Source organism: Ochlerotatus camptorhynchus, unplaced genomic scaffold (genome assembly GCF_037179485.1).
Source record: "Ochlerotatus camptorhynchus isolate MF236.1 unplaced genomic scaffold, CSIRO-AGI_Acam_v1.1 ptg000062l, whole genome shotgun sequence".
Classification (NCBI taxonomy): domain Eukaryota; kingdom Metazoa; phylum Arthropoda; class Insecta; order Diptera; family Culicidae; genus Ochlerotatus; species Ochlerotatus camptorhynchus.
Window position 1 is genome coordinate 5,527,013 of NW_027040552.1, and position 26,703 is coordinate 5,553,715.

Genomic DNA, 26,703 nt, shown 5'->3' on the forward strand with positions numbered 1-26,703 from the left:
TTGTTCCTTGTCGCAAAATATCAAAACCGTATTTTTTTAATATTTTGTCATTAGAGTGACCAGTTCTATGTTAGGGTGGTCCAAAAAATTATAATTTTTCGTTTTTTTTTTCAAAAATTACTTTTTTTCAAAAATCTATGTTTTAACCACTCGGCTGATTTCAAAAATCAAAATACCAAATAGAAGGTAATTTAAAGCATTTTTTCAGAAAAAAATAAAGTGATGTAAAAAAATTGGGATTCTGTATTAAAAACACATTGATTGTATTTATTTTTTATGGATTTCATTGTTTGCAGATAGAGGGCGTATTATGTTTTAACATTTTTCCATTTTGTTTGTTTCGTTTTTGAGTTATATATTTTTTTAAGTTATCATGCGACTAGACTACCATGCGTCTCCATTGATTTATAGCGACTGTAACATGGTCACATTATCTATACTTATTTCAATTTCTGATCCCAGACTACCATGACATTCATCGAGACTTGAATCAAATTTATTGATTGATTTTGAGTTTCTTAAATTATCAGTGATTCGTAGCATTGTAAGCTGAGTAGGCTGTGCGTGTGTTTGAACCTGACGTTTGTTTTTTCCGTCGAGTTTTTTTTTTATCTATAATCGCTTGCTGATCTGGTCATAACCAGGCCCAAGAGACAATATCTAGTTCCTCATTCTAGTTTCCTATTATTTGCCGCTGAGAATCTGTTCCGAAGCCAAGTAGAACCTCCACGAGGCGTCCCATCATTAGTTCCATCATTCGTTGAGTCGCAGCGTTGTAACCTGACCATTGGCCACGAAAAGGCTTGCCAATGCACATAAAAAATCGACTACATACACCCGAACATTTGACATTCCGTGCAACTACCATAAACCGGACTAGTTCACGTTGATCTTCGTCAAGCTTCGTCAACAATTTGGAATTCTACATCAACACATGTCAGGCAGCCTTCAGGTTCAATTGGCTAAACTTGGTGAGTTCGTTTCTTAATGTAAATTTTTATCTTTTCAAACCAGTAACGTTGGTAGATCACCTTTTTGTGGTGCGTTACTGGTATAAGATCTGCCACCGAACCCTAGTCGTAACAACTTCAAACTAGGGAATCAGGATTTTCCAGTAATCAAAGGATCACATTTTAGTCCTTGTTACTTTTTTCATCATCATCATCATCATCATCATCATTCTCTTTTCAGAAAGCGAGTAATGGCGCTATAGCCATAAGTCATAAAAGGCTAGGACAAGAGCTAGTGCTCATGTCCCAACCGCCAGAAGAAAATGGAGCATCACTTAACATTTCTAGCTTTGATGCTTCCAACGACCAACCAATCATATAATTACCAAAATCGGAACGTACGGTACGAGATGTCCACGTTTTATCCATTTATTGGATTCTGAAGCATCGTGTTTAAATCTTCGATTTAAACAGGCCCGATGTTTTCTGAATCATCTTAGCCCTTAAATGCTGCACAGTAGGCCTGGCCGTTTTGATATGTGTGACGCATCTTCGATGTGAAACATATATCAAATAGACAAGAAAAATGATGTAGGTATATATATAGGGGAAATGACGGCTTCGGCATGACAGACTATTTTCGGCAACACAAATTGAAACACTATTTTCACTGGATTTTCTTACAAAAACACTTCGCTGAATGCATGCAAACGATTCTTTATGCTTTCAGCTTCACTTTGACTATATTTTTACCACTGAGAAAAAGCAATCTAGCAAATTGTAGCTGATTTCGAGTTGCCGATAATAGAACAGCAGATGTACATGCAGTTCAAATGGAACGGTTGCCGAAGAAAAACTGGTTGCCGACAATACTCGCTCTCACTAGAGAAGATTGGAGCTTTGTAAAAGCGTTTCAAAACAGTTTTTGACAATTCTTTCGACTGAAAATGTTAGAGCAGCTGGCAGCAAAAGATTGTAAACAAACCAATACTGCATATGTGTGCGTTCCTTAGAGAAAAAGGCTATAGAAAGAAGGTCGCTGCTTAGGTTGCCGAGAATACGTAAATTCCCCTAGATACTTTCAAGAACTGGCTGTGTTGGTGTTAGATTAGCTTAGATTAGATTATCAGTGATTCGTAGCATTGTAAATAAAGATGCATGGGGATCCAATGGAGTACTTTTAGATTAAATTTAGATAATACATCTTTCACGGAGTATATAGAACTCAATATAGATATCTATTTGGGCTAGATTTAATGCTTTGATAAAGCAATCTTATGGTTTCCAACTATGTATATAACAGGTTTGAAATAAAATTCGTTTATTTGTTATATCTTCATACATATTTTTTTTTTATTATAGACACAAAACATGCTTAAAGATACTTTCATAGTTTCACAGAATGTTCTTCTTCCGAGAACGATCATGTGCCACAAATTAAAGGCTGTCATCTTATTTTTGTACTGACGGCCTGATCCATCTGAGAAAAAGTGAATTTTTGATGAAATTTACACAATTAACTGTTAGACTCTTGTCATTTCAATCACAACAAAGACAGGATCGTTTTTATATCAGTGCTATATATATTCTCTTGACACTCTTCCTTTCACATACACAAATACACTCATTGCTGTATACCACAACAAGCAGAAATAAAGTTTCATTCCGAGTTGGTTAGTCAACCGTACTACACGTTATTTTCCTTTCTCTGTACTGCGCATATCACAACATTAACTACGAATAAACGAACTGCAACGTGGTTGTGCTTGGTAAAGTTAGCGATTGCAGTGAAATTAACCATTAAATCTGAGGTATGATCATCCTTATAATATATAGCAAATGGGTCAATAGTGCACTGTGCGTTTGCCCAATGAAATCCTTGTACAGCGTCTTGTACAACAAATGGAAAGTTCTCAGAAAAATCACATATTATTATACATACCATCACTTTCAAGTTAGTTTTCACATACGTCAAATATTTCCCTTGTTCTTCAGCTATGAAATTGTGTGGTTTTGGAAAATCAGATAACTTTCTAAAAACATGTCTATAAACTCTTCAGTTTCCAATTCCACTAACTCCATGATACAACCATAGAGGTAACTCTAACACTAGTAGGTCCCGAAGAAAACTGCTCAACTTTTTGGCTCAGCTCTGGTACTATCTTCGGTCCCAAGCTATTCGATTCACCCCTCGAAACATAGGAAAATCCACTGACCCCTCATTTTATCTGTCAAACTTTCATAGCGAATCAAAACAAACATTGTGTAGTACTAGAATTTCGACTAGAATAGGGTACGTTAATCGTTTGCTTGGGACCAAATAGGCTAGTCAAGTAGTGAGCCAATTCAAAATCGTTAGTTTCGTATTGATTGTTGATACAACAGTCCGCTTGACGCCATTGTTTAAATTGTAAGGATTCCACATTCCCATTGGTCAGGATAAAAGCTTCTTCTATCGACCTGTGTGCTGAAAATACCTGGGAATGTATTTACATGGCCGTGGGGATACAAAGAGAAAGTCGAAGAAGAGAATCTGTCAATGTTAGGTCCTAACTAATGCAATATTCAGCTTGTACCATGCCCAGGTGGCCTCCCTGAAGTATACCTGATGTGGCGCAGAAACTAACTGATCAGCTATCTCCTGTAGTAACCATTAGATGGCGACCAGTAACATACGAACGGTCCCAACGCAGAAGATTACCGCTTATACCAAGCCGCCTGTCGAGTTTAGCAATCGCAATGGCATGATTCAACTTGTCGAATGCCGCGGATAGGTCGGTATGCTTTCGATAATATACAGTGCGAGGCACAGCAGGTTGGTGGTTGTAGAGCGACCGGCAGCGACCCATGTTGATCAACAATCCAATACTGCTTGCAATGAGAGCAACGGTTCTAGTTCGAAAAGCTTAGAAACAGCACTGAACGATGTTTGCTGTGGTATTTGTCAAACCTCTTTTTTATTTTCCTCTGTTTGCGGACAAAGATCGTATTTCTTCAACGTAATTTTGTATCTTATAGGAAGAAGTTCCTGCTTATGGGCTGTTTACACTTATGCTCGTTCACTAGCTCAACCAACTAGCACGAATTTCAGTTGTTCCTGAAATCTCATGCTGGTAAACGCTGATGCCCTGTTTACATTATGCTGGTGAGCTTTTTTGCTAGCCGCTGGCTCATTAGTGCTAGTGAAATAGCATAAGTGTAAACACCCCATAAGTAAGCTTGTGAACTCATTTTTATTGAGAAAAATCAAAATGTTTGAACGTTTTTAAACACTCCCCAGTGACAATTTCGGATCGAATGAACACCAAATCTTGATTTGTGCTGCTGCTTCTAATCTGTGTGCTAAATCTACATCTATATTTTTATGTGAACGTCAATATTGCCTACAATCGATAATTCTGGTTGCAAACATTTACTTTAACATGGCTATGATCCTGTACTGAATATTTTATTTGGTTGAAGTTTACTTCAAAATTTTTGAATAGAGAGTACTGTTGCATTTTTTTTTTCGTAATAAATATTAACTGTTTTGAATCCAACTCGGTTCTTCTACATTATATGAATGACAAGTGGTTTTAAGAATTTAATTTTAAGCCAAAGCCGAGCTTGCGCAAGTAGAATAGTTTGAATATTTTAAAACGCATTTCGCAGAGTAACATTAACGTTTATATTCTATATTTCGAGTTGAACGTTTGTATAAACCTGTCCATCAATTTGTTGCCTTTCATCAATTCGTCAATTCGGAGCTTAATCTTCCGTAGCACTGGAGCTTGTATCCAAAATAATTTCGAACGAGAACGGTGTGAATGCGTAACCCAAACCACCGTAGAACTTGCTCTGGAACTCGACCCTGAAAAAAAAATACAGACCAATGTCAAGAAACTTTATCATTGCAGACCTTGCTAGTCAAAACTTACCAATGCAAACGAAGAGTATGCAGGAAAGCAGACAAACCCTCCATAAGTACCAGAATGCCAACCGTCAGCACAGCCCAGCACCCAAAGATAGCCCACAGAAAGATTCCGCCGATCCAACCTCCTTGTTGGAGACCGTTCTTCAGCACCATGTTCCACAATACTTCAGCCAATTCTGCGAAAACAAAAACAGTGTTAAAGACCAAGGTTCACTCAATCAATAGATTAGAAAGCCCTCCAACTTACGGGCATGAGCAAGCGACAGAGCCCACAAACGAAGGTACGATGCAGTATGGGAAACCGAACCGAGCACATATTCGATGGTATGGATGCCCTGGTGAATGAAAATCTCAGACATTTCCTCATTGTCATCGTGACCCCCATGACTACCCTGTTGAACTGCTCCCTGGGTTGCATTCTGTTGGTTAAGACCGGTCTCAGCTTCACCGTTTTCATTGCTGTATGGAGTAATTGGTTGATGCTGCAAATTGTAAAATTAAATCACAAGTCCAATCGTAACCTGGTAGATAACTTACCACTGCTTGCTTGCGGCCACGCATGATCATGATAGGTTTGGCGAGCAGCATCCACGGTACGCACAGCAGTGCAATCATGACCAGGAACTTCTGTATACCTTGCTGTCCGGCGAACATGAACGGGCTACATTCGCCCTCTTCCTCGACCGATTTGAACAGAACCATGTTGATGAAGGTAATCAGAATAGACGGAGCACATCCCGCCGAGAACAGGATGTCCTCACTATCGGCCGAATACTTTGTCCACTTCATGAACATCAGCAGGGTCATGTAGAAGAACAGGGATACCAGGAAGATTACTTGAGGAATGAACTCGCAGTAGATGGCCATCTTGTTCTTGAAATAACGATGATTGAACAGTCCGACAAAGACACCGAACAACATATGAAGAACGCCGAAAATTATCGAAATCTTCATCTTGTATGCATTCAGGAAGATGATCTTGTTCTCCGCCACTTGCCAAACCGGATCCAAGCCCATCGCATAAGGTGTTCCCGAGTAATCATTACTGCCCGGATTCAGCTGCAAAGCCTTGTTCGTCATTACCGTTGATGAATTGTAGTTGATACTCCAGGAAGATCCGAACACATTCAGCGATTTTGAGAAGATATCGTTGTACACAAATCCAGTGTACATCGAGAACACACCCATCAGGAAAATGATGTAACGTCCACCGAAGAAGATGTTCCAGATTTCATTGTCGGTTTTCTTAGCGGCAAGTGGTTTTTCCTTCAGCACCATCCACAAACCGAAGAGAGCCATAATGGCACCGTGTCCCAAATCGCCAAACATCACCGCAAACAAGAACGGGAATGTGATGATGGTATAGGGAGCCGGGTTCATTTCACGATAGCTGGCCACACCGTACGCGTTGATCAGAGCCTGGAAAGCGCTGGTAAACTTGTTCGTACGATTGTACGTTGGAGGATCTTCGAAAGTCTCCATCCTATTCAAGATGGGCGGAACGGACGATCCGGAACGTTCCGTTCCACGGCGCAGTGCAATCTGGATGGTTTCGATATCCAGCAGCGGAACCCAGCACTCGGCGATCAAACACTTTTGCGTTACATCCAAGTTGAACAGATTCAACGTATGATAGATGGCCTTGATCTTGCGAACCTTGACGAACCAGTTCGTCAGATTCTTGGCAGCGGCCACCAGAACCCGATGACGATGGTCCTGCGTTTGCCCGAGAACGGTGTTCAGGTCCTCGATGCGGGTCATAACACCCATGGCCATCTCGCGCCGATCGGTCGGAGCTTCCGGGCAAGGGTACAGCGTAGCGCGGAAACCTTCGCATATCTTCTTGACGCGCGTCTTCAGCTGGTCACCTTGGAAGAAGATGATGAATACCGACTTGTACACCTTGTCGCCCTGTGGGAGATGATGGTAAACATGAATTAGAATCATTGTTGCACTGAATTTCACTAGACATAAACAGCAACCTTGACGTTGCTGTACCTCTATGCGTAGACAACTATTATAACAGTTCGATTATTGCCATTTTGTAGTCAAATCTGCCATCATAGATCCTTAAATTACAATGCCATATGGTTTTCGAAACGTACTTATATTTAGAACAGTCTTCAAACATTAAAATTCAATTAAAAATCAAATATAATAAAAAAAAACAATGGACTTAAGCTTACAATATTACATTCAAAATTTGGAGTCTGTTTGGGATTTCAGGGCTGAATTCAATAATACAATTCATATTAAAGTTTAGCCGTTTGATACTATTTTTGCTCAGATCCGCCATGTCTTAATAAGATTTCTGAAGATGTTTTTTTTCATGAATGTGAATGCGAGCTGTATGTAGATTGGTCACCTTTAAGTCCACAGCAAATTGCATACTTCCAGGCGAATAGAGTGAAAAATTTCGCTGTTGTATAGCTGGGATTCATTGATGAAAAAGACTATGATTGGTGTTTACATTCCATGTTTAGTGTTCAAGATGGCGACGAATGAAAAACATGTGCGCGAGCAGGTTTTTTTTTCGGACGTAATGCAAATCCTGACTTGTCAATACGGAACTTGCAAAAAAAAATTGGATTTACCTAAATCCACTGTTCACGGTGTGCTCATTTTCGGAACGTTTGACGGTCTAGAGGACACCGAGAAGTGATAAAACATTGGACGTGGATGCTGTCGTGGACCGAAAGGTGAAGAGGATATTGATGGAAGACCCGAATCTCTCGGTTCGAACGGTGGCTCGTAAAATAGGAATGTCACCTGGTTTTGTCCAAAAATCAAAACACCGTTTGGGGCTGAAGTCGTATAAAGTAAAAACAGTTCCAAATCGCAATAAAAAAAAAGGTGCAAACATCAAAAGATTTAAATTTATAACAATCTTGAGTACGAAATTTCAAAGGGACTTTAGGGAAGTCCAGAGGGTTTTAAAAAGAACTTTGGAAGTATTCCAGGAGAAGCTAAGATGTGTTCAGAAAAAAAGGACTTCAGTGAAGTTTGGAGATCTTTGAAGAAAAATGTATCTCGTAAGGAATAGTAATGGACTTTATAAAATTAAAAGGTTGTGTCCTATACACGACCGCAGTATGACGTAGAACCACGCAAAATTGATGTATATCATGCATTTTCGACTATTATACTTTATCTTAAATTTTTCAAGTATTTCAATGTTTCGGTTATGGTTCACTTTTTCTTTTCCTTGATTTGTTTTCCACCGATCTTATTTTCCGTGCTGAGCAGCAATGCTACCGGCGCCAGGGAGGCAGCTCCCTCACCTGGACCCTACCTATCAACCCATCAACTTATGAACCGGTTTGGCACATATAACTTTTCCGCGTTTCGGTTTAGTGGAACGGGACCCAAGGCTCATTCCTCATTGTGAAATCTGATTACACCGTGATCCACCTTTAGCCGCTGACTTGGTCCTGCTTGTTACAGGACCAAGTGCTACGTCGTCCGAAGCGGTTATGAGCGAAAGCACGACAGCAGTGCTGTTTTATATCTTTCCAGGTTCAAGCAGAACGATGTGCAACCGCACCTGATAGGATTTTCCGCCGTTTTTTATTAATGGGGCGGGGCAGAAAGTATATTTTGTGCAGAATATTTATAAAAGGCTGGACATCGGATGTTAATTTAATTGCATATACAGATGTACCATACATGTATATATCTAAAAAATAGTGAATTCGTTGAAAAAATAAATTTTTGTTGCTAGCTATATGACTGAAAAAATTCGCATTTTTTGTTGAACACCCGTTATAACTTTTACAAGTTCCTCATTTCCCCATTGTGACGCCGTGATCCACATTAATCCGTTGACTTGGTTCGCTTGCTGCAGGACCAAGAGCCACACCGTCCGAAGCGGTAATGAGCAGAGGCATGACAGCAACGCTTTTTTTTTTTTTCTTGAAACTAAAAACTAAAACTAAATCTTATCTAAGTATAAAGGGAATTAATCGTTGCAATTGAGGATTGCAACGATTTTTGCCTGAAATTATTAATTATTTTGTTGGACATTTGTTCTAAAGTCTCAACATTCGAAATTCTATGTACTTCGGTAGTACTGTACCAGGGAGGCAACTTCAAAATCATTTTCAGAACTTTGTTCTGAATCCTTTGAAGTGCTTTTTTCCTGGTAGTGCAACAACAAGACCATATTGGCACAGCGTAAAGCATGACCGGTCTAAAAACTTGTTTAAATATTAGAAGTTTATTCGTCAGGCAAAGTTTGGATTTCCTGTTTATAAGAGGATACAAACATTTAATATATTTGTTACATTTAGCTTGAATGCCCTCAATGTGATCTTTAAAAGTTAATTTTTGGTCAAGTACTAATCCAAGATATTTCACTTGGTTTGACCAGAAAATTGGAACTCCGTTCATAGTGACTATGTGACTACTACTAGGTTTCAAAAAGGAAGCTCTAGACTTATATGGAAATATTATAAGTTGAGTTTTGGAAGCGTTGGGAGAAATCTTCCATTTTTGTAAATAAGAAGATAAAATATCTAAACTTTTCTGCAGTCTGCTGCAAATAACACGAAGACTTCTTCCTTTAGCGGAAATGCCTGTGTCATCAGCGAACAAAGATTTGTGGCAACCCTGAGGCAAATCAGGGAGGTCCGAAGTGAAAATGTTATACAATATAGGCCCAAGAATGCTACCCTGAGGAACTCCTGCTCTAACAGGTAGTCGATTAGATTTGGAATTTTGATAATTTACCTGCAGAGTTCTGTCAGTTAAATAATTTTGAACTAATTTCATAATACATATAAAGTGGAAAATTAAACTTTTTCAATTTAGAAATCAAACCTTCATGCCAAACACTGTCGAATGCTTTTTCTAAGTCTAGAAGAGCAACTCCAGTTGAGTGGCCTTCAGATTTGTTTGAACGAATTAAATTGGTAACTCTTAAGAGTTGATGAGTAGTTGAATGCCCATGGCGAAATCCAAACTGCTCATCTACAAAAATTGAGTTCGTATTGATGTGAAGCATCATTCTATTCAAAATTATCTTTTCAAAAAGTTTACTTATTGAAGAAAGCAAACTTATTGGGCGGTAGCTAGAAGCTTCAGCTGGATTTTTATCCGGCTTCAATATTGGAACAACTTTTGCATTTTTCCATTTATCAGGAAAGTATGCCAAATGGAAACATCTGTTAAATAATTTTACCAAGAAAGACAAGGTACTCTCTGGGAGTTTTTTTGACGAGGATATAGAAAATTCCATCATCACCTGGAGCTTTCATATTTTGAAACTTTTTAGTTATAGACCTTACTTCGTCCAAATCAGTCCCCCAGGAATCATCAAAAATATTTTCCCGAGAGAAAATATTCCGAAAATCCCGAGCAACCTGATTCTCAATAGGACTAGTAAGACCCAAACTGAAATTATGGGAACTCTCGAATTGCTTAGCAAGTTTCTGAGCTTTTTCCAAATTTGTGATCAAAATTTTACCACCTTCTTTAAGCGCTGGAATAGGCTTTTGAGGTTTTTTCAAAATTTTTGTGAGTTTCCAAAAGGGTTTGGAACTCGGGTCTAATTTAGAAATATTATTTTCAAAAGTTTTGTTCCTCAGGGCAGAGAATCGCTTTTTAATTTGTTTTTGCAAATCCCACCAGATAACTTTCATGACAGGATCACGTGTTCTTTGATATTGTCTCCTACGGACATTTTTAAGACGGATCAAGAGCTGAAGATCGTCGTCTATTATAATTGAATCGAATTTAACCTCGCATTTTGGTACTGAGGCAGCTCTTGCTGCAACTATAGAAGTAGTCAGAGATTCAAGAGCATAATTAATTTCATCTTTGGTTTGCAAAGGAATGTTTGGATCGAAGTTATATTCCATAAATGTTCGATACTGCTCCCAATCAGCTCTATGGTAATTGAAAGTAGAGCTGTTGGGATTACAAATTATTTCTTGGGATATTTCAAAAGTTACTGGAAGGTGATCAGAACCGAAGTCAGCATGGGTAACCAATTGGCTACAAAGTTGACATGAATCAGTTAAGACCAAATCAATAGTGGAGGGATTTCTTGCAGAAGAAAAGCATGTTGGGCTATTTGGATATTGAATAGTGTAATAACCTGCAGAACAATCATCAAACAGAATATTACCATTGGAATTGCTTTGAGCATTATTCCATGAGCGGTGTTTTGCATTAAAATCACCAATAATGAAGAATTTAGACCTATGACGGGTAAGTTTCTGGAGGTCACACTTGAGAAAATTCTTTTTCTGGCCTACGCATTGGAATGGCAATTAGGCAGCTATAAACGTAAGTTGTCCAAATTTTGTTTCAACAGAAACTCCCAAAGTTTCAAAAATTTTGGTTTCAAATGAAGAAAAAATTTTATGTTAGATTCGTCTATGAATAATGATGACAACGCCACCACAGGGTCCATCAAGACGATCATTTCTATAAATCAAGTAATTTGTGTCCTTCTTAACCTTATGGTCAGGTTTAAGGAACGTTTCAGTTATAACGGCAATATGTACGTTATGAACCCTCAAAAAGTTAAATAGCTCGTCTTCATTATCTTTAAGAGATCGAGCATTCCAATTTACAATATTTAATGCTTTAAAATCCATTACTGAATTTTAAAGTCTTGACAATATTATTTGCAAATTTTACTCCAGTTTGAATAGCATCAAACATGGAGTTAGATTTAAGCATATCAGAAATCATGTCAATTAATGATTTCTGTCAAAATTGTCAAAATTTCCGTTAGAATTACGTTGGTTAGTATTTTGATTTCTACCCGCTGCAATAGCAGCATAGGTAGCTCCATTAACTCGCTGAACATTGTTAGCAGCGAGGGGAGTAGGTACAGATGAAAAATTTGAAGCAGGGGTGATATTTGTACCTACGGGTACGAATGTAGTACTTGTTCCTCGCTGACCGTTGTTAACAGCAGAGGAATTTGTACGTGGAGCGTTTCCTACCTGACGGTTAGAACGAGATTATAGGATCGCTTTGCGAGTCTTACATTCCCAAAAATTGGATTTGTGGTTTTCACCACAATTTGAACATTTAAATTTCTTAGGATCTTCCTTCACAGGACAGTCGTCCTTTGCGTGAGAGGAATCACCACAATTCATGCATTTAGCTGGCATGTAGCAATTTTTAGTTCCGTGGCCCCAACCCTGACACTTACGGCACTGAGTGAGGTTTTGGAAATTTCCTCCAGTCTTCCTGAAGTGTTCCCACTTCACTCGGACATGGAGCATAAGGCTAGCTTTTTCTAAGGCCTTAAGGTTGTTTAGTTCACTAGACTTGAAGTGAACTAAATAAAAATCATTAGAAATGCCGTTGTGCGAATCGCCAGGACGGGATTTCATTTTCATTTTGATTACTTGGAGTGGCACAACTCCAAGTAATTTTGCCAGTTCATCTTTGATCTGATCCAGGGATTCACCACTGGGCAGTCCTTTCATGACAACCTTGAACACACGTTCAGTTTTGGTGTCGTAAGTAAAAAATTTGTGCTTCTTCTCAGTAAGATACTTGAGAAGACATTTAAATCCGTCCAAGGTTTCAGCCAACACACGGCATTCACCCCGACGTCCAATTTGTAGTGAAAACTTAACTTAACTTAACATTATCATTTGTACATTTTTCAAATATGTTTAGGAGAAAATTGAAAAAAATACTTATTTCAGCAGATTTGTAATGTAATATCCTATCGATTGGCGTATTTGGATTTTATTTTCATCTATAAATGACAAAGTTACAAGCGTTCAAAACCTAACACTATTTCACCCCACATATTTTTTGATTTGTACCCCAGTATAGTCGACAAAGACGTAGCTGTACGTAAAAAAAAACAAAAAAAAATCTTTTTTATTAGAGCTTACAAAACGGATCGGTCAACCTCCAGGCCAGAATAAAGCGACGGTGGAAAGGAAAGGGTCATAGAGCTTAAACGTACGTGTCGGCCTAAATGCCCCTAATTTGGGCCCATAAATAAATTCAGCAATCGACCAAATTTTCAATAGCGACCAAAAATATCCATTAGTACCGTTTCAATGACGCGTTCATCTAGATAAAATTGATAAATAGCTAATTTTTAGCGATGGGCCCAATTTAGAGTTATTTCACTTATATAGTGGGAAATTAAAAAAGGATGGAAAAGACTTCCAGATTCCCGACGATTTTTTATATTGTTGATAATTATTATAGCTTATTGTCTACTAATTTTTCTTAATAAAATTCCATGAGTTTTCCAGGTTTTTTTTTTTCCAATGTTTCTACTATAAAGTACCATAGTTTCACTAACCTAAGATAAGATCCTAATTTCACGTATTTTTGAAAAATACAATCCAAATGTATAATGGAAATATTTTAAATTGAGCTAGAAATTCTTATACCGTTCCGATTCAAATTTCGGACGATTCAAATTTCGGACACTTTCATTTTTAATTAAATATTACATCCAGTTAGAAACAAAGTAATAATGTTAGATGATCGTGGAGGGCACTAGTCAAAAAAATTTAAAATTTACAAGACATGTGGATCATATTCGACCGAGATAATCAACTTTTAAAAGTGTCCGAAATTCGAGTTTAAGTGTCCGAAATTTGAATCGGCACGGTACCTAGGTATTATTTACTAGTGTAAAAAGAAAAAAAAATGATTTTAACAAATATTACAACATCTTGAGAAAACTATTTTAATTCACTCATGTTCATTACATTATTAATAATCCTGAAGAATTCTCCTGAAAATTCACTTGGAATTCACCTCAGCATTTACTTAATATTATTCTGAAATTCCCATATCGAATCCCATTACGAATAGCTTTTTAGTTCTGCTAGGAAATCCCAAAAATTCTTCGAAGTGCAACTGGGATTCTCCTTTGAATTATCTGAAAAAATAACACCGAAATATCCTTAGAAAACTCCTCGAAATCCACTTGAAATTAAGCTCAGAATTTTCTAAGGATATCCCTAAGAAATCCGTTGGAAAAATTCTAATTGAATATATTTTTTATTTAATTCTCCTGGAATTTTTTACCGAATTCATTTGAGGTTCGATGGGAATCCTATGAATTCTCCGAAAACTCACATGAAAATATACTCCAGATTCCGATCCTCAGAATGTCCTTAGATTTCTCTTCTGTATTATCTTGAAGTTTTCCTCAGAATTATCATGGTGTAATCCTACTTCTCGTCCAAATTTTCTCATAATTCCTTAATAATTAATGTCAAAAGCTGTTATGAATTTTCGTTGAATTTTTTATTGAATCCTATTCAAGGTTGCCTTGGAATTCTACTCAGAAATACCTACAAAACTAGAGTTATAGGACATTGACGTTGGGCCTCCCTTAGCTCAGTCGGTAAAGGCGCAGCTACAAAGCAAGACCATGCTGGAGGTGGCTGGGTTCAATTCCCAGTCCGGTCTAGGAATTTTTTGGGTTGGAAAATGTCTCGACTTCCCTGGGCATACAAGTATGATTGGACTTGCCACACAATTATACCAATGCAAAAATGGTACAGGCATCGAAAGCTCTCAATTAATAACTCTGGAAGTGCATCTAGATCACTAAGTTGAGAGCACGCAATAAGCTAAATATGCGATATGCAATAAGCTAGAAATGCGAAGAAGAAGAAGGACATTGACGAAAATGATCCAAGGGTTAAATTTTGTGGACATTGACAAGAATAAAAATTTAAACTCATCAGGTACATGAATTTGGGGAAATTTTAGAGATGTGGATTTAAATTTAACTTAAACTAATCAGTAGATTAACTATACATAAAACCAAAAGCTGATGAAGTGTTTGATTTTAGTTACAATAAGGTACTTATATTTATTGTAACGAAATAAATATTTGACATTTGAGACTGTTCAGTCAACTTCGCGTATGAAGTAACATAAAAAACACTTTGAATGTAACAACTCAAGGCGGGAGTAGCCGTCAACAATGCTGATGATGGTACAGCACGCAACAACCACCCTACTGCTTCCTCTCTGAGATGATCACGTTGGTCATGACGAGAGGAGCAACACAATAGTTGGGTAAAGAAGAACTGCATTATAACACACCATCGACTGGAAATGCTCTCGCAGCGTGGGGCTTTAGGTAGTGATGAAAACGTCGCTAGAACTATTCCACAGCCGCAGTCAGTTTATGAGCAACAAGAGGGACGCACATTTTTGCCTGTGGACTTGGAGACATACTTCAAGTCCCCGCGTACATCGTACGGGCTAGGCAAAAATGTGCGTCTATCTTGAAAACTGTCGCTTTAATGGCCCTTCGCTCATTTTCAACTTCTATTCAATTTTCATACTGCCGTACTCTAACGGAACTATCCACCTTCCCTCTTCTAAAGATCATTCTCTAGCTAATAAATCATCACACTAAAGCTTCATGTTAGCATTTCCAACCAACTCTGAAAATCGTTAACTTCGCGTATGAAGTAACATAAAAAACACTTTGAATGGAAATCTTATTTGTTAACTGCAGCAGGAGCTTGTGATTTGTGTAGGAATAGGAATTTGAGCGGAGTTCTCTCTGTTTATACTCTTTAGTATGACGCGCTTGGCATAGATGGCCCACAGTGACTCACGAAGAGCTACTGATTCCGATCAATAGTGGTGCGGCTTCTTCCTCATTCTATGAATGCTCATGTGGGCTGCATCTCGCTGCTTGCAGGCAGCCTTTCGTTGTGTACTGGAGAACAATGTTCAACGCCACGCACCGAAACCACTGCTGCTGCTGCTTCAGATGCCTAAGACCGGACACCACCACACACGGTGTTTGGACTGAATCCGATCAGCGGTTGACGGCAGCCTTGCTGCTTGCAGGTAAACTTTCGTGGTGTACTGGAGAACACCACCACTCACCACGCGGTGATGCAATAAACACCGTTTGGTGAGACCGGATGGAATTCAACTTTGAAATCTGTGTTAGGGAAATCACTATTCGCAGGCAATCGGTGATACATTTGATTATCATAGCAACAGTTGCACATTCGTACAACTTTCAATAGTGACATTTTAAAAAATGATAATGTCTTAAATTAAACAGATGTGTAGAAATATTTCGGATCGATTGGTGATAAAATTATTGAAATTGGTCCAGGGGCAGCTGAGTTATTAACGTTCAAAATCTTTCATAATTTTGTTACATGTTCCATTTTCGGTTTTCACAAAGTGTTCCTCCATATAGAAATCACAGGCGTAGTCATATGTCAAAAGTGCTTTGATGATTTATCGTCTTGGTTTCTTCTGCGTACTTTTTCGTTAGTTAATTTAATGAACTTCCAACTAAGAACCAAGCATACTGTAGCACTGTTACAATTTTTATTTATTTTTTTTAACGAATTTTACATAGCAATTCAAGCGGGAATGGTGAAAAAAGTGACTTTAGTCACTTTTTGTCGAAAATAGGGACTTTTTAGTGACCACCCTCAATAAAGTGACAAAGTCACTAAAAAATGACCCGCTATCAGCCCTGCATAGCATAGGGATGAATAGCAAACACCTTTTAAAACTGTGCATTGCGCTGACCGTGTTATAGTTTCATTTTTGACAGTTTCAAATTTTGGAACTGTCGAGTAGTTTGAAACAATTTTGAAACTCAGCATTGCGAACGGCCTAAGTCCCCTCTTTTTAGAATTCTCAACTCTCCTCAAATACTTGATTACTGGTTGTAATTATTGGACATAATTGATTTTCTCTATTCTCTCATACTGAATCCAAACGATGACCACCAAGGAAACAGTATCTCCAACGATTAATTTCTTCTGAATGAATTTCGAAAACTTTAAGAACATTTTCTACGCAAAACAAACAAGATTTCTTTGGGAATAAAAATGCAGCAAAATACTTACACTGGACGGATCCTCCAGCGGTGCCTCGATCATGGCCTGGCGAAGGAAAACATTACCACGGCAGGCACGCCACAGCATACGCTCGAAGGCTGGCAGACGTTCGCGCAGGATGACACCGGCGACAAAACTGTTCGGTGCAAGTTCAGCAATTTAGGAAACGATTGAGGAAAGAAAATTCAATTAGTATAAAATAGTGAAACGTTTTCTCTTGAAATGATAAGTATGAAAGAAAACGAAAAACCGAATGTTAGAACTATTCAAACCATTAGCAGCGGGACGAAAGCGATTTTTTTCTCGCTTGGTCCGTATTCGTTCAGCAGCCTCTATGGAACTGTGTTTAGATGATTTATGTAAGTATAATAATGAATCGAAACAAAAACAGAAAACAAGAAACAAAAGACGCATTTTGCAAACGTTTCAAATTCAAACAGGCACTGACTTTGAGATGGAATCGTGCCCTCAGGCAACTGTTGGTACTGTTTTGAGAGTCGCTTTCAGATTTTAAAAATACACACATTTAAGTTGGTATTGATCATGATTAATCAGTCAGGAAAATCACCAAAAACACGCATTATTCAAACAAACAAGGTAAGAGACACAGAAGCAGAATCTTTTCATCAAACGACTTGCAAAAAAGGGAAATAACCAAGCAGAGCACATTTTACAAAGTTAAACTTTTGGATAGTAAAGAGTGATTGGGAGAGAAAAAAAATCACACGCAAGTGATGGGAAAGCAAAAGTATCTAAAAGCAGATTACACTAAAAGAAGGACGGACAAAAGACTATGAAATAATTACTAAACTACACTATGATAGAAACAGTACGTCAGAAAACCAAAACTGATTAAATATTTTTTTTCGTTGTTTTTGACAATTTGAATGCTTTCAGTAGGACGAATACGCATGATCAATGACAGTTGATTTGGTTTCACTGAGTGACGTAGTTATGTGTGCACTGAACACTAAGTAAACATGATTGATTATTAAGTATCGGTTTAGGTGTTGTTTTGCTACTGACCATGGGAGATACTCTTCTGGTTCTTGTGACTTTTCCAGAAAACTGCAGTTGAAAATTAGTAGTTTGTTAATCGAAAAGCTCTCTTCCTTAGATAGCATAGCTAGAGATAGGGCTTAGATATTAAAGTTGAAAATAAAATCCAAACTTATCAGCCAAGTAGTTTTTGTTTTTTTTACGCCGTGCCAAGAAATTCGAATTTTGCTGATAAATTTAGAAGCGAAGAAAAGGTGAAGAAATAGATGGGAGAAAATTATAAGCTTTAGTCTGAGGAAGGTAGAAATAGAAAGAATGAGGAGAAAAAGAAGAACTAACCAAAAACAGGAATAGTTTCCAGAAGCGGGAAACAAACCAAAAAAAAAACCGGAAAATAACAAACCTACCCCAATTGTACAGGACCCATCGCTTTGCCGGTACGTGATTCGTCGGTGATCAACGCTCGGGTCATCGATTCGGTGGTATGCATGCCACCCTCTTGCTGCTCATTCGTTCACGTGTTCATTTGAGTCGGTTTATTTTTGTCACGAGACGGCACGGTTCGGCGCGATTCAGAGTTTGTGGGTAATATGTAACAGAAAATTAAGGACACAAAGTCAAAAAACGACATTAAAAACACACACATACAGACGGAGATGTGAACAGTCATTTTTGTTCTATCACGGCCGGTAGAGCGATCGCAAAAACCAACAACAACAAAAAATGAGATCGAACCGAAGATTGGTAATAGAAGACTTCTCTAGCTCAAGGATCGGGGGAAAAAGAGACAGCAAATCCTACACGAAATGATGTTGTTGATAGTAAGAGGGAGAAATGATTCAAAGAGAGTTGTACGAATTAAACTAAAGCTGATGTGAACTAAATAAAGAGAAAAATGCACGATGTATGATTCGCAGAATACATACCATTATTTAAAAATCAAAGTTCGATAACAATCATTTAATAACAATAAGTTTTCGGAAGTAAACTAGCCGTTTAGGTTCAGTTAACCAATGCGTGGTAGGTTTTTTTCGTTTGTTAGTTGTTAACTCGGTTAGTTTTATCCATCACAGCTTTTTTATTATTAAGTTCAATAGCAAACTTAAGGATAACATTTATTTAGGAAAAAAGAAAACAGTTCAGTGCAAATTACAGGGGGTGCAAACATGCAAGTAAATGGAATTCAACATAAGTGCTCCAATACAGTTTAAAATTAAGTAGATATTTAACTGAAATCAAATGACATATTGATGTCGTTTCTAGTGGGATGGACTCTTTTGATCATTAGATTATCTTTTTGTACGACTTTTTAGGTTAAAAAATTGCATGCGGCTTGTAACAGGTCTAGAGGCCATCCTTACTGCTAAAATTCAGAGCTCAATTACAATTGGCTTATACGTTAACTTCAGAGGTCTTGTAGTTCAACTTCAGAAGGCTAACGGATCACGAAGCTTAAAAGTAAACTCCGGACACCTATTGGATCAGCTCCGATAGGTTCAACATTCAGGACGATTTTTCCTTGCACATTTCGATGCTGTTTAGGGTTTTTCCGGTACTTTTTATCAACAATCACACAACAAAAGCGAAATATGTGTTCTAGGTCATCCAAACTATCCTGGAGTGTTGATAATATAGCTAAAAAAAAAGTAAACGGGTATGTGTCTAGGGGTACGAACGGAAGTTTGACGTAGGACCGCTAGTGGATGGAACAAATAAGAAGAGCATTTAGTTCTTTTAATTGATCGATCATCTATTATCTTAACTCTTTCCGATTTTGAATTGTAGGCGTACCAAATTTGTTGTATTTTTTTTCAAAGAGAAAGTTTATGAAGAGAATCGATCAAAATCACTGGGGTGCTTCCAAGTTTAGTTACAAGATTACAACTCTAGAGAGCATTTTGTGATAAATACTATTCCAACCCTTTACTGTAATAAGCTTGTTGGCCCTGAAAAGGGTCGTTTTGTTGCCAAAGTTGGTGATGATTTAACCTCCGAAACCGCACAGTCTCTGTCGCTTCAAAGCGTAGATGACATCCATGACCGCTTAGACTTGGTGTGTTCAGTGTAGGTGACAGCATCATGGATCTCATTTTCCGGGAACACCTGGTAGATCAGACCGGTGATACGTTTGACACAACCACGGCGAGCCAGACGACGGATGGCGGTTATCACGAAGAACCTTGCGATGACGCCTTGGCGCCTCCTTTACCAAGACCTTTTTCTCCTTTGCCATGACTAGTCATTGTTGCTTGTTGGGTAAAAGAGTGGACTACCTAACCTGCCACAACCTTCCTACTGCTACTATTGATGCTTCTGCTGCCTGCTAACCACGCCGTCCGAAGCGAAAAAGAGTTCAGGCTAGACAGCAGCGCTCTTTTATATCTTTTCAGGTTAAAGCAGAATGATGTGCAACCAAGGGGCTGTCCATAAACTACGTAGACAGTTTAGGGGGGGGGGGGGGGTTGACAATTATCCATGGTCCATACAAATTTTAAAATTTTTGTATGGGTGATTGTCTACGCAGGGGGAGGGGGGGAGTCAAGAATCCCAAAAAACTGTCTACGTAGTTTATGAACAGGCCCCAACCAAGTGGTACTCGATTATGACGACTGGGTTTGGGAAGCACGTTTTTTTTCATTATAAAATTATCACTTATTTGTGCATTGGACAATGCTTGTCATAAACACTTTTTCAATAGTTTCTTGTTGAAAATCATCAGTCGGAAGCATTTATATTGATGCATAGAAATATTTCTGATCGATTGGTGATAAAATTATTGAAATTGATCCACGGGCAGCTGAGTAATTAATGTTTGAAATCTTTCATAATTTTGTTACCGATTCCATTTTCGGTTTTCGCAAAATGTACCCCCATATAGAAATCACAGACGTAGTTCTACGTCAAAACCTTCTAGAATATGTACAAACATGTTCACAAAATCGAGATTCATCATTCAAAATCCATTCTCTTGACCTAAAATATTCAAGAGTTCAGATAATATTACCAACAAGATCAACCAGGTCTTGCAGCATGTTCATAACAAACACAACATGTCCAAATAAATCCATAGTTGTTGTCCATATATATGATGTTCTAGGTTCTCTAAACCGTCCTGGAGTTCAGATCATTCGATCGACTACTAGTTGAACCACGACTGAGACAATGTCCCTAGACGCGAAATAAGTCCAAGCAGGGCTACGGATAGTTTATTTATTTATTTGTTAACATCAACAAACTCGATGTGGTCCCAGTGATGGTTGACCCTAAAATTAAAATTAAAGTAAATCATATCATCACTAAAACTACAAAACTTTAAAACATAATCATTGACGATTTACATTTCTAGAGAAGAAGGAAGAGAAACGTCTCCGAAGGTTAAAATCGAATACTGATGAAACTCGCTTAAAAACTCGATGCAGTCCGCCTATTGCACCGTTGATTGCATAGTTTGTCCAATGTAGTGGCATTCTCAGCATAACATTGTTACGAAGCATTGGGGGTTGGCCATTAATGTTTACTTGCTCCAATATTGCGGTGCAATCAATTCTACCTTGGTACGTGTCCGCGACAAGCAGGGCTTTTGAAGTTTCTCTTCTGATGCGAAAATTCTCCAAGTCCAGTGCTGTAAATTCTCAAAATCACTTGAACATTTTTGATGAAAATGAGAAAAGCAGCTATCCGCTATCAAAAGGGACCTCCTTCGAATGGGTGATATCAGTTGCTTAGTCATTTGACGAAGGCATGGATCATTCTCATTTGAGAAACGCTTAATATATCATTCAATTGAGTGTAACCTACACATAAATGGAGCTCTGGTCGACATCCCGGAGAAAAAGCTAAACCAACTCGACACCAACCTAACTTCTACCAAACCCCAACCCGATCTTGACTCGACATTGACCCGACATAAACTCAAAATTGCTCCGACAACAACACGATATCGGGTCGATATTGACCTTTAATTTGCCTTACATTGATCCGACATCGGGTCGACTTGTCTGTTCGGGACCATTTTGCTGAGTTTCTTTAATACTCCACTGTCGTATATCAAATGATAGTGAGTGAATCAATTGACAGTGACGATGGGCTTCGAATGAGAAAGGGGCTCTTGAAATTATGGTCATGTGAGAATTCGTTTTCACAGAATTGATTGAATGGTTGTATTGGTTCATCTTCAATCGAATGATATGAAAATTAACAGCACTGTCCAAGTCAAACAGCTTGCAGCGACTTTCATGCAGCTGGGCAAATGAAACGGGTAACATTCTCAAAGCGTATCGCAGAAGCGGTGTTAAACGGACTCGACTCTCTCAGTACCATTGTTGTAATCCGGACTCCAAAACACAGAACAATATTCTAGAATGGAGCGTACCAGAGAGAAATACAGTGACTTGAGACAATGGATGTCGGAGAAATTCTTAGCTGTTCTGAAGATAAAGCCCAATGTCCTTGACGACTTGTCTAAGTTGAGAGTCCAGGATGATCCTAGATCTTTTACATGGCTCACACGTTCAATAATGGTATCCCGGAGAGCATAGTGAAAAATAACTGATTCTTTCTTTCGAGTAAAGGTGATAACTGAACACTTCGCAGGATTCACCATCATTCGGTTCAAATGGCATCAACTGTCAAATGCTTCAAACTGACGTTGAAGGAATTAACAATCATCGATCCGTGAGTAGATTTTGAGATCGTCTGCATACGACAGTCGTGGACCTTCGATAACTAAATTCACGTCATTGAAGTAAAGTAAGAAGATCAACGGTCCCAGATGACCTCCTTGAGGTATTCCTGACGTAGCTGCGAAAATGTCGGACTGGCTGTCACCATAGGCTACCACCAACTGACGATTGGTGTGGTATGAGCGAAACCATCTCAAGAGGTTTCCACTAACCCAGAATCTATCCAATTTGGCGATCGCGATGGCGTGATTGATCTTATCGAAGGCAGCAGACAAGTCAGTGTAGATGACGTCAGTTTGTGACCTTTCAACCATACTTTGCGTGATGTACGATGTCAGACACAGTAGATTCGTGGTAGTAGATCGATCGGAGGTGAAGCCATGTTGATCTTCGCTTAGATACTGCTTGCAATGGGAGAGCAGAGGCTCTATGAAGACTAACTCGAATAGCTTCGAAATTGCACACAACGATGTAATTCCACGATAATTATCCACGTCACGCAACGTATGCTCAAATCTCCGGTTTGATGGAAAAATGCCACACCAGATGGACAATCGGAACAGATGTTGCAGCGGTGACAGTAAGTTAGCGATATGCTTTTTCAGAAAGACTGACGGAGCACCATCCGGACTACGGTTGAAGGAAGGCTTTAGTATTAGTGCGGCAGTCGTTATCACTTCGACGTTGATAACAATTCCACCCAGAGCTTGACTGGAAAGTGGGACGTTGCTCGCTGCTATGGTCACGTCTTTGTTGGTTAAGCTCTCGTCAGAAAAGACTCTTTCAAACTTGTTGGAGAACAGACCTCCTGTGGAGTGGAAGCGACTTCGCCATTCAACATCATGGATGATGGTAGACCGCACTCTCTGCGCTACTCCTTCACGTACTTCCAGAAAGACTTCAGGTGCGCCTTGAATTTCCTTTGAATCCCTCGCAGATAATGCAAATAGCATCGACGGCTGACTCGCTTGAACTTACCACTTACCATAGTGACGTTTCAGCGACATCGTGCGATATTTAGTGAATTTCATCAACGCGGCTCTCTTGATAGATTTCAGCTTTTTCAATTCGTTCGTCTGTCAAGGGAGGTGCGATGCTAACTGGTGAACGCTCTTAGGGGCGTGTCTGTCAATGACATCAGCCAAGACATGTGAAAAAGTTTGAGCAGCGGTTTCGACGTTATCGGAATCAAGTTTTCCCAATCAATGCTTGACAGCACATCGGCGATGCTACGATGATCGGCTTTCCGGAAATTGTAAGACACCGTAGAGGAGATGTCTTCGAAATCCTGGATGTTGTTGTCTTCAACAGTAATAACCAAAGGAGGATGATGATGAACTTCCTTTACAAGTGGAGAAGGAGCCGACGAGATGAATGGAGCCATATCCTGAGCGCTTCCGAAACAGAGGTCAAAGCTACGATTGTTCTCTTTAACCGCGGAATTGATTTCAACTAAAGTCGCTGCACTAAAGCTGTCGAGAAAACTAACTAATCCAGAATGGAAAGCAGAACCTGCGGGGTCCGGAAAGAGAAAGCCACTGTGGGAAGGTTTCCACGAAACACCAGCAAGATTAAAGTTGCCCAGAACAATAATCTCATCGATAGGTGACGACGGATTAACAATGAGTTTCGATAAGTTCAATGTCGCGAACTCGGTCGGGTGCGCTGTATATCACACTGTGCGATCGCTCAACTTGACAGTTACCCGTGCCTGTTCAACGCAGTTCCACATGTCCTGTTCTATGGCTCTAGCATTCCAGCAGGAGTTCAGATCATTCAATCCACTTAATAACGTACGACTGGGACAAAGTCAAACAAAACTAAAGGCATGGAGTCTATGCGCATCATTTACGATCGATTTCACAAGTTCTAGGTTTGCGAAATTGTCCTTAAGTTCAGATCAAATTAATTACTTGACCTATCACGATTGTGACTATTTTCTTAACAAATGGAACATACACCAGCAGATAAAGAGAGTCTATGCTCTTCATTTTAGATAGACTTGCAAGTATACAAGATGTTCTAGAATCCAAATTCAGTATACTGCACAACACGTTCGACTTCAGCTGAGTCTTTATGAAGGACGTCGGAAACTGCCAAAAGAAGGCCATGGTTGTAGCAAGTGTGATGTAGGTAATCTGTTAGAGAATCAAACTTGAACATCACCATCTGTGGTTGACCCAATGACATCTGCGCTGGTCAAATCGAATTCTGCCAATTACTCCCGAATCAAATCAACCATATGTTCAGCAGTACAAGACCCCTTTATTCGAGCCAATCCAAGATTGAAAGTCGTTCCATCTGCACAATGTAATACCTTGTACAGACATACAAAGTACACTGTTGTACTACCGTTGTATTTCTTTAAGCTAGTACCTCAAATTGTACCTTTTGAGGTACTCGATTAAAGGAGTACAACGGTACTGCTTTGTCCACTCGTCTAGAGTGAGACTGAACTTATCAGCACGGCGAGTTTGAATCTACTCCATAACCTGTTTTCAAATCAAAACAAACATGTTGATCTTTGTATTCATCGAAAACAATGTTAAATTTTACCTGCTTTTTGGCATCTTTATAGAAGTTCCGAATCAGATTCATCACGTTTGTCCTACCAGTGGGCAAAGAAAATCCTCTGATCTGAAGCGATTGGTGGATGAAAGTACTTTTTTTGATTCCAACGAATGAAAATCTTTTCCCTTACTAGATGAAATCTGCAAAACTGACGACTTATCGATCGTCTTTTCGAAAATTTACTTTGTTATAGCAGCAAGTTGAAGAATTCCCTCCCTAACACGCAAATAACTTAGAGTATTGATTAAGTTTTGAAATGAAATATTCCCAGCGACAATGAAAACAAACGATAATGACAGAGCAAACAGTAGAACCTCTCTAATTTGAATCAATATTTAAAGTAGAGCCTATTTTACTGAGAGAAGCCCAGTCAAAAACGACCCCAATGCACTAGGAAGGTTAATGAAAAAGCTGAAAATCATGCCTGCCGCCATTTTGGAATCCAAGATGGCGAACTCAAAATCATCATTGAGATTTCCGAAAAGCTAATACGCATCTGAAACCACTACCGGTTTCCGAGAATGGGACGGATATTCTACAATCAATATGGATATGTTCGGTACAAGACCGGCGTTCGGAATAAGAATCGAAGATGGATTCAACCTACGCGACGTGTGCTGGAAGCGCATTGCTCGTGGATTTCACTTTCCTTGTGCATCCCGTTCGTCGATTGGTCAGGCATCATGTAATTTGCTGGATGCCTATTGCACTGCAAGACTCGGACAGATGAATGGAATTCCAAACCATAACAACCGCATGCTCGATCTCTGTTTCGTAAATGAGGAGATGTGCATTATCATATCAGCCCCCTCTGCGCATGTTAAAAACAGTTGACATCATCCTCCTCTGATGGTGAGCATAAAGCTCAACGTTCATCGTAATTTCAAAGACACTGTAGAGAGCGTCCTGTATAGCAGCGAAATGAATGATTTTCTCTCAAATGTCGACTGGGAAGAGGCACTGCGTAACTGTGATTCTAACCTCGCGGCATCGACGACATCCAACATTCTTTTGTACGCAATCGATCAATTCCTACCTAAGCGATTAAGTCGCGAACCTGTCAAACCTGCCTTAGCGAATTCAGAGCTTAAGCGATTGAAACAATTTAAAAGGGCTGCTCTTCGTAAGCACAGGAAATACCGAACCGATTCCTCGAAAGCATATTATTCTAAAGCGAACACGGATTACAAGCGACTCAACAACCAACTGTACCATGCACAACAAGACCAGCTTCAGCGTCGTCTAAAATCAAATCCTAAAAACTTTTGGCGCCTGTCAATGCCCAAAGAAACGAAAGCGGACTACCCGCAAGTATGACGAACGGCGTAGTGGAAGTGGACTCTATCGTGGGTATTGCCGACTTGTTTCGCACACAATTCAGCAGTGTTTTCAACGACGAACGACTCAGCACTCAAGATGTAATTGCTGCGTCTAGTAACGTCTCTCCCTCAACTTTCTCCAGCCGTCCATTTTCTATCACCGGCGAAATGGTTATTTCATCCGGGAAGCAGCTAAAAACTTCAACGGGTTCCGGTCCAGATGGCGTACCGTCGTTAGTCCTCAAACGCTGCCTGACTGCTCTCGCGACACCTCTAGCCAACGTTTTCAATCTCTCCTTGATGTCTGGGGTTTTCCCAGCTTGCTGGAAAGAGTCTTTCGTGTTCCCAATCCACAAGAAAGGCTGCAAAAGGACTGTTTCAAACTATCGTGCAATAGCTTCGTTAAGTGACCTCCAAACTTTTTGAGTT

General features: G+C 39.1%; 1 protein-coding gene across 4 annotated transcripts in view; it reads right to left on the reverse strand.

Annotated features, from left to right (window-relative positions):
- Window positions 1-4,254: 4,254 nt before the first annotated feature.
- Vha100-1 (V-type ATPase subunit a family protein Vha100-1) overlaps window positions 4,255-26,703 on the reverse strand; it is a 65,678-nt gene continuing 43,229 nt past the window's right edge. Inside the window, exons 4-10 of one of the 4 annotated variants that reach the window (XM_065239819.1) lie at window positions 18,110-18,204; window positions 17,730-17,771; window positions 16,713-16,839; window positions 5,401-6,774; window positions 5,111-5,345; window positions 4,868-5,039; window positions 4,255-4,800 (exon numbers count right to left, since the gene is read on the reverse strand). In XM_065239819.1, coding sequence (XP_065095891.1) covers window positions 4,698-4,800; window positions 4,868-5,039; window positions 5,111-5,345; window positions 5,401-6,774; window positions 16,713-16,839; window positions 17,730-17,771; window positions 18,110-18,204 — 2,148 coding nt within the window. In that variant the 3' untranslated portion in view covers window positions 4,255-4,697. The remainder of the gene's footprint in view (window positions 4,801-4,867; window positions 5,040-5,110; window positions 5,346-5,400; window positions 6,775-16,712; window positions 16,840-17,729; window positions 17,772-18,109; window positions 18,205-26,703) is intronic. The other 3 variants (XM_065239821.1, XM_065239818.1, XM_065239820.1) reach the window with 3 other exon arrangements.